The 8,353-nt window shown below is 36.9% G+C and overlaps 1 protein-coding gene across 1 annotated transcript; it reads left to right on the forward strand.

The window, feature by feature from the left end:
• Window positions 1–3,795: 3,795 nt before the first annotated feature.
• On the forward strand, window positions 3,796–7,611 carry LOC147381502 (uncharacterized). The gene is made up of 4 exons (XM_086430323.1): window positions 3,796–4,138; window positions 4,350–4,522; window positions 5,006–5,112; window positions 6,658–7,611. Exons 2-4 carry the CDS (start codon window positions 4,454–4,456, stop codon window positions 7,163–7,165), a joined length of 684 nt encoding a protein of 227 aa, XP_086286449.1. The 5' UTR covers window positions 3,796–4,138; window positions 4,350–4,453; the 3' UTR covers window positions 7,166–7,611.
• The last annotated feature ends 742 nt before the right edge of the window (window positions 7,612–8,353 follow it).

Genomic DNA, 8,353 nt, shown 5'->3' on the forward strand with positions numbered 1-8,353 from the left:
CGTTTGGCTAAAAGAGTTTGGAGTTGGCTTCCTAAAAGTACTATAGTCATTAATCGCATTTGCTTGTTCAACTTTGATTTGAGGCAAGGTGGGACAACACTCGACCAAATGGTCGTTGCCGTCGCATATGACACACAAAGAACTCGGTTCGACAGTCACTTGCGAAATTGTACGAGGGTCTAGGTGAGGTTTGGATGCTGAGATGGTAAAGGCATCTAACTTCTTCGTGAGATTATTCATCCCACTCACTAGACTACACATGACATTTTTGAGATCAGGGTCTGCCTTCATCTCATACATGCCTGTCTTCCTAACCGGATCGTCTCTATCAAATTCTTCTTGGTTAATGCTCCAATTTTGAGCACTCTCAGCTAACTCTACGAGGAAATCATACGCTTGGTTGGGAGTCTGGTTCATGAACTGACCCTTATGCATTGACTCAACTAAGGTACGTTGATTCATTGTTAATCCTCTATAAAAACTTTGCACCAACTGTGCTTTGTCAATGCCATGGTGTGGGCATTTGACCAATAAATCATTGAATCTTTCCCAAGTTTGGGAAAATTCATCATCAGGACGGGCTCTAAAATTTCTAATAGAGTCCTTCATTTTCTCAGTTTTGGCCACGGGATAGAATTTGACTATAAATTTCTTGGATAGAACATCCCAGGTAGATATGGAATTAGGTGTTAGGGAGTTCAACCACGCAGCTGCGTGGTCTTCCAAGGATAACGGGAACAGAATAAGCTTGATACTCTCCTCATCTAGATTCTGATTTCTAAAAGTTTGACATATAGTCAAGAATCGATTAAGATGGGTGTAAGGTTGTTCACGCTCTAAACCGTGGAACTTAGGGAGCATATTGATGGTGGCAGCCCTAATTTCAAACTGAGGTGCATTGTTCAATGGTAAAACAATGCATGTGAGAGGAGATGCGGAAGCTGGAGCGAAGAGCTCATTGAGAGTTCGCTCTCGATCACCCATCATAACTACTGATGGTGTTTTGCGTATCCTACTGATGGTACGTTCGATCTCAGGATCAAATGGTTCTAACACGTTATTTTGTGAACGTCTACCAAGCATACAAATCACACAGTCGATCAAACAATCACGAAAAGAAAAGACTGGACCTAGATAGGTTGCTTAAAGCTAGACAGCTCCTAACTGGGTAGAAATAGCGCAACTAGCCTTCCAACTCGGTTCTATGAAATCAAGTTTGAATCATTCGGATCTCCAGATCGGAGGAGGCGCATAATGCATAAGCAAGAGCACGCTTAAATACCTTCCTTTTTTGAATAGACTGAGTCTATCCCCTCAAAGGGCAAGATTTTACTAGATACAAAAATGACCAAGAAGCGCAATTGGCACAACTTGAAGTGAAATTTCTCCTATTGAGCTCGTGGGCCCTATAGTCAAGTCTAATTGATTTTAATTAATTTGATTGGATGACTAGTGAATTGATTATCCTAATTAGAGCAAGGAATTGGTAATGACTTCCAATCCTTATCTTATCATGCCATCCCTAGGAGAGGGGTGCTCTTTACTACTTAATTAACTATTCCAAATGTGTGCAAATTGGAAAAATAACATACAAAGGCAAGGAGTAACCCACTAGTAAAGAGAGGCGTGGGTGTTTCAGGATTACCTCCCGTGCTAGACGGGGTGAAGACGGTTTGAGTCGACTTAGGCCACCAACTCCAATTTTGGTGTGCGAACCTAAGGAGCCGTGACGGTATTGTCCACCCGTCGTCCTTCCTTAGTCTATTACAATCCAAGCCTTCTTGGATAATTAATAAAAATTACAAGAAATCCTATACAAGAGTTTCTAAAACAGAAAAATAAACCTAACTAAAGATTAAAGGAAATTGAAAGAAAAGAAGAAAAAAGAAAAAAAAATGTTCACCTACAAGAAGCAAAACAGAAATGTTAGCAGAAATGATAGTAAATGGACTCCAAAACAGAATCTGACTTACCACTATCTTGCTTACTTCGTCACATTTTATAGAAAATTTCGTTCTACCCCAAATCGATATATACTAATAGATAATCAGAGATCGGAGTAGAAAGTTACAGTCAGTTTAAGTTCTGCTGTCAAGGGTGAAAAAGAAAACGAAAATGACTTTTTTTTTTTTTTTCAATGTTTTTTTTTCTTTTTTCTTCTCTCTTAAAATCTCAAGAACACTTGAACTTATAGAAAGAAACCAAAAGAAAAAAAGAAAATAAAAAATGAAAAAAAAAATAAATTTTAAATCAAAACTTACCACTGCTACCTTTACCTTTCCCCGGCAGCAGCGCCAAAATTCTGATGAGACTATCGTTGTTCTCCTCACCGGAGTTAATAATAATCTTAGTTTTACCTTACTTGTGGGGCAAGTAGGGGATCGAACCCAAGAGAAAGGAGGAATAGAGCTAAGCTAAGAAGATAAAATTCAAATTAACTAAAAGGAATTAAAACTGTTTTTCTTTGTATTTTTGAACTTATAAGAAGATGTAAAATTACTAGAAAATAAACTAAAGTAAATGAAATTAAAAGCAAGTAAACTTATGAATTAAAACACCATTGGAGGTGGATCTACCTAAAACATGTTAATGAGCAATTTCTAGTCTCTAGCCTTTTTATAACTCAATCATAAGGGCTTGGTGTTAGCTCCTTAGATCGGAAAGTTTTGCAATTAAAATGAAATAAAGGAACAAAAACAAAGTAGAATTTCTTAAGAACTTCTTACTACAAATTATCTAATTTAAGCATACTTTATCTTGATCTAATCTAAGCATAAAGTATCTATATTAAGAATAAAATGTGCAAGAAACTTATAGAGAATTCATAAGCATTTTAAATAAAAGAAAGGCATAAAATTAGAAATAACACAAGAACTTGCTCTAGGCTTTTCCACTCTCCAATGGAGGGGAACTTAGCCTAATGTCATTGCAAGAGAGGGAAGACAAGAGATGAAAGAACTTTTCTTCATTTCATGGAGAAAATTACAACTTCTTCTTCTTCTACTTCTTACAAAACTAGTTAACCAAAAGAAAATAACTAGAAAATGAAAATACAAAAAATAAGAGAATAGACAAAGAGCCTTAGATTAAAGGAGTCTTGGATAAGAGAACCAAGATAGGACCCTTTCTCTAGAAATGAAGGCTCTATTTATAGAGAAAAATGTGTGTAGAAGAGTCTAAAAGTAGCCTCCACTTTTCTTTGTACAAAAAGACAAAAGAGGAGAATATGAGTTAAGGATTAGGGTATTGCAAAGTGGGCCCAAATGCTTTTGCCTTGAGATTTTGATTCCAAATTGTTGATTTTCTGCACAAGAAACACACGTAATTAGATTTATCTGGTAAATGAATTTATTTATATATAATTAAGCCTAATTAACATGCAACGTGGTGGTTTGAGGCTTATCATGATTATTATCTTAATATAGAGAAATAGGTACAAAAATCAAAATAAATATCCAGAAAATGTGCGTATAATTGAGTGTTTGGAGACACTCATCACTGGGGGACTAGCAATTTGTTTGACAATGCAGTGAGAGTTGGAGAACAAACAATCCTGTTTTTACCTTATTTCCAGAGTTGTCCAAAGTTTCAACAAGTTTCTGCACCCATCAGTTTCAATGTTATCGAGTGAACCAACTTCGGTTCTCTCAGTGAAGGTGTACCTCAATGGATAGTTCACCTAATAAAACTATCCTATTAAATATTAAAAAAAATATCTTTTTTGGGTGATGTTATGTGGGTAAGCATCTTTAGTTTGGAAGGCCAAAGGGGGGTCATCATACTGTATTTTAATTCTACTGTTTTGGATCTCTCCCGTTAGTATGTTGTATGCTCATTGATCTGGATCCTACAATCAGTAGGAATCTTGGAGATCTACTTTTGGAATTGGTCTACTGATTGGTTCAGCCATTTTAGTTAATTTTTTTCCTTTATGCCAATAAAGGAAAAATATTCGCAGTGCTCTCGGACGGTTCAGATTAATGATTTGATCTCTTCAAGTCTTCTTAGAGAAATAACTTTGTCGAATAAAACTGTCCCATTAAATCTCTCTTTTGGTGAATATATGCAGGTGTAATAATTGGGAATTCCTTTATTGTTATTCCATCGGCTTGTCATGAGAAGGCCTCGATGTGGATAGGTTGTGAATTTTCTTTCATACGTCTATTTGTTTAAGTTATGGTTCAATTCTTGTCCAATGGCTCCATAGTTTTGAGATCCTGATTTGCACCGTTAATATCAACTTTTTTACGTCTTTAATTCCATGATTTCCTGGCTTCGGTTGTAATTCTTTGTTTTTGTCAAACATTTGTGTTTTTTGAATCTAACTTGGAATTCTACTGTTTCATTAGTGTACGCCTCTTCAATGTTCATGGCAGTTTTTCAAGGGATTTGTCAAACTTTATATTCTCTCAATCAGGGGTTGGTATGCTCTTCAAACTGAAACTTGGAAACCATGAGAGAGGCAACTTTCCACTGCTTTTACATCCTTCAACCTTCAGATAAAGGACCAATGCTTCTTAGGGTAAATCCCTAACCCCCACTTATTGAATGGTGTGAATTATTTTCTTTACATCAGTCTCTTGTTGTTTGTAAGACAGAATGTTCCCCACTCCTGTAACTATGTGTGTGTGTGTGTGTAGTTCATATCTTGGATCAGTGTTCACATATTCTAATCACTATTTGCCTTGAATTTTAACAAAATGCACGCTTTTAATTTGGTAAAAATTGGGGCTCTGTGCTATGTTAAGAGGTTGGATTTCACTATATAAACTTCAGTTAGGCACTACTAATTAACCATCACCCAATTTAAATTCTAGAGGGATTACACTTTTTGTTATACTAAAACATATTTCACTAGTTGCCTTTAACCCTAACTTTCTTAATTAGCACCAACTTGCAAGTTTTGTTTTAATTTTTTTGGTTGTACAACAAGAAATTGGGGAACTAATATGCATTTTAGAAGCTGCCGTGGTTAAGACCATGATTCTAACATTTTGAACTGCAGGGCTTGCCAGATCAGAGGAAATCTTACCCATTCCTGATGCCATTGGATCGATTGACAATGCAGTACCTAAGGAGACAGAGAATTCCATTCAAATATCTTCATCAAGGGTAGGATTACAACCACGCTCCATGGAAAAAAATAGGTTATGGTGTTTTTATCTTTTTACTCCTTTCTAGATTTGCTTTTGATATAAATGAGACAATAATTCACAAACACATTTATGCTGGAGAAAATGAAGGGTAACTGAAAGCATTAATTAATTACACAATGCGAGTGACCTTTATGGATTTTACAGCCTAATAAAGCAAAAGAGTGGTTATCTCGCCGACTAGATGAGGGTGTTACTATTGGATGGAACAACAGAGATCCACCATCATATTGAGTGGTTCTTAGACGAGCACTCAAGAAGAGATGACAGCCATCATTCTAGTCTGCAAGCTACCAAATGTGATTTTATGACGGTAACTTTGGTGACTCATTGGTATGCCATTAATATGTGAATTAGTTGCATCTGGGTGATTGATAATCTATTCTCCAAAACAATCAATTGAGTTCACCTAAACTTGGATGGAATATAATTGAGCTTATGCCATCCCAATGAGCTATTTCCTATGCTATTTCATGGGCCAATACTAGAGAAGCTTTTCGATGGCTTTCTTTACAGATGGAATTAAGAGACTACAACCCTCTTTTGCATGAGAGAAGTTTCCATCCCAAGCTTAACTTGCTTGTAAAGGAGAGCTTACAATTTGGGTAAACGTCTCCACTCAACTTCAGCCCTCTTTAGTAGATCTACTGTAGTTTTTTTTATAAAAAAGCCTTTGGGGTCTTTGCTGACAATTGCATTCATGTGAATTGGGATTCCTGCTAATATAATCGAGAAAGATTCTCCTTAACTCTTCTTGGTACCAAGGAGTTCCAGAAGCACTCCCAAATTTATGGGTTTCTAGAGAAACACCACTTTGATGCAAACAACTATACTTATCTCACTTGTAATAAACCTCCTAGTCGATCGAAAATGATTGTAGAGGAATTTACAGGGATTTCTCAACCACCTTAGGAAAGATTCCCATTCTACCAGTTATGACTATATGCTAGTCAATGGTGAATTTTCATCAACTGAAAGTAGACTGGTGCAACATGTAGATTTGTTTACAGGATTTTGGGTACTCTATAATATGAGGTGACCAGGAAAGGCTGAGAGTCGCTGTTTGACTTGGAATGTGGATTCATGAATTTGGTTTACCATGGCTCTGGGTCCAACCTCTAGACTTTTCATAAGATTGGTCAAGTCAATGACCGTATGTAACTATCGAACTGCTTAATAACTCGGCCTGCTTGAATGTAACTATTGCCTAGCCAATTTCTGATTTAAGTGGAGTTCTTGAGCATCAAACATTTGGTACTGCTCAGGCATCTGCTGTGCCCAAAATTAGAATTTTGTTTGAGAGGAAAAAAAAATCTCTTTGATGTACTCACGTACCTGAGACTTTCAAAAGAACAAGTGGATACACAAAGAGTACTTCAAGTGTGATTCATCTAATCAACTTGGATAAATCTAGTGAATTCAATTGTGTTCCAAGTAACCATGCGTGTTTGTTTTAATCATCAATATTAAGCATATATAATCTTCTCAAACATTGATTCTCCAGGTCAGTACCATCAAAACGTAAGGAGATGAATTCTGAATCAAAGTCACCCAGACCAGAGCCCTTAGAAATGACTGCATTGCTAGCATCAACAAAGAATGATTTAGAAGAAGAAAAGCACACTTCCACCCCGCATCTGACCCAGGCAACCAAAGAAGATAAGAATACTTGTGTCACTGAGGAGTGGAAACATCTCATTGTTACTGAAGATTGTAAGATCTATTCTCCTACTTGTATTTCCATACCCAAGATAAAGATGGTTTTATCGCCACCAGATGGTAATAAGCAGCTGGGCGAGAAAACCTCAAGGATTCTTGAGAGACTGGAGGCCCCAAGACAGCAGAAAACCAAGGGTTCTTTACCTGTTATCTTAAGCAGTGGGACAGATGCATGTATGCCCAAGAAGAAACCCCTGGCTCCATTTACACCCAACCATGCAACAGACCAGGGCACGACCTTAAGCCAACCAATGAGACCCAATTTCCAGAGGCTGAAAAGGAAGCTAAGGTGAAACACTAATTGTTCTTCACATGGCCGTGCTTCTTTTTCAGGTTTGTTCACAATGTAGCTGTCGTTTTCTAAAGATTTCTTCGGTTGTCCCAAGTCCTGAAAACCATGCATGCATGTAAAATGCATGAGATGGTTTGTCCATAATAATAAAAAAACAGTACATGGTATGTGTTTTGAGGCCAAGTCCATGACAATAAAACTAATAAAACACATATGTTCTCATCCTCAGTGCTCCACACCATACCTGTTCCCTATGATTGTTAATCAAAAATATTGTTCTGCCGATTGACTCTACGAGTTTTTAGCTCTTCCCTTGGCCAACCTTTACAAAACAGATCAGCTTGATTTATGATTTCTAACCATTGGATCTGTGCATTCGTCCTTGTCTAACCAAAATCCTGGGTAAAAGCATTAATGTTTCAAGCCCTTGATGAAAAATATTCGGATCCAATAGCTAGAAATTAATTTCAAGCTGATTTTTGGTGAAAAGGTTCATAAGGGATGGGCCAATCATTCATGGTATCAGCAGGTTGAAAGCAATTGTTTATGACCCACAGTTTATGTTTCCTCTTTGAGTCGTGATAATATGATGCTCTCTTTTTTTCTGTTTTTTTTCAGACGCCGCCCTTTACCCCCATCAGAGAACCATAGATCATTTGCCTCAAGATACACATGAAAAAGATTTATGGTTCTGTAACTACCAGGTCGGGGAGCGTATGGGGTGTCAAAATATCATTAGTCTTCATCTTTTCATTCCAATAGTAGTGGACCTATGGCAAAACCGACAAGTTAATGGTTGATGTTTTGGATCCTCAGTAGCTCATTTTTCCTGTGGTTCCCTACAGGCATTTTTTCACAGTTGAGAGAGCGCAATTGTCAATGATACTAAAATCCATTAGTTTAAAATTGAAAGTTTGGTGATCTCCATTTTCAAAGTCTTTAATCAGGTTAAAAATGTTTTTACCTCTCAACAAAACGTTGCATCGACTCATTTTATGACAATTAAAATTATATATGACACAGGTTAGTTTAAATTTATTAATCGTTGGTCCTACCATAAGAACGAGCTTACGTAAGACTAATTATGAAATTGCAACGTATGTGTAGCATCATGTTTGGTGGGAAGCTCCCACTTTGTTGTGCTTCTACCCCACAACCAAGAAAGAAAATGCTCTTTTCTTCTTTTCTC

This window comes from Akebia trifoliata, unplaced genomic scaffold, assembly GCF_017979445.1.
Source record: "Akebia trifoliata isolate Shusen 1 unplaced genomic scaffold, ASM1797944v1 Contig00386, whole genome shotgun sequence".
In the NCBI taxonomy this organism is placed as follows: Eukaryota; Viridiplantae; Streptophyta; class Magnoliopsida; order Ranunculales; family Lardizabalaceae; genus Akebia; species Akebia trifoliata.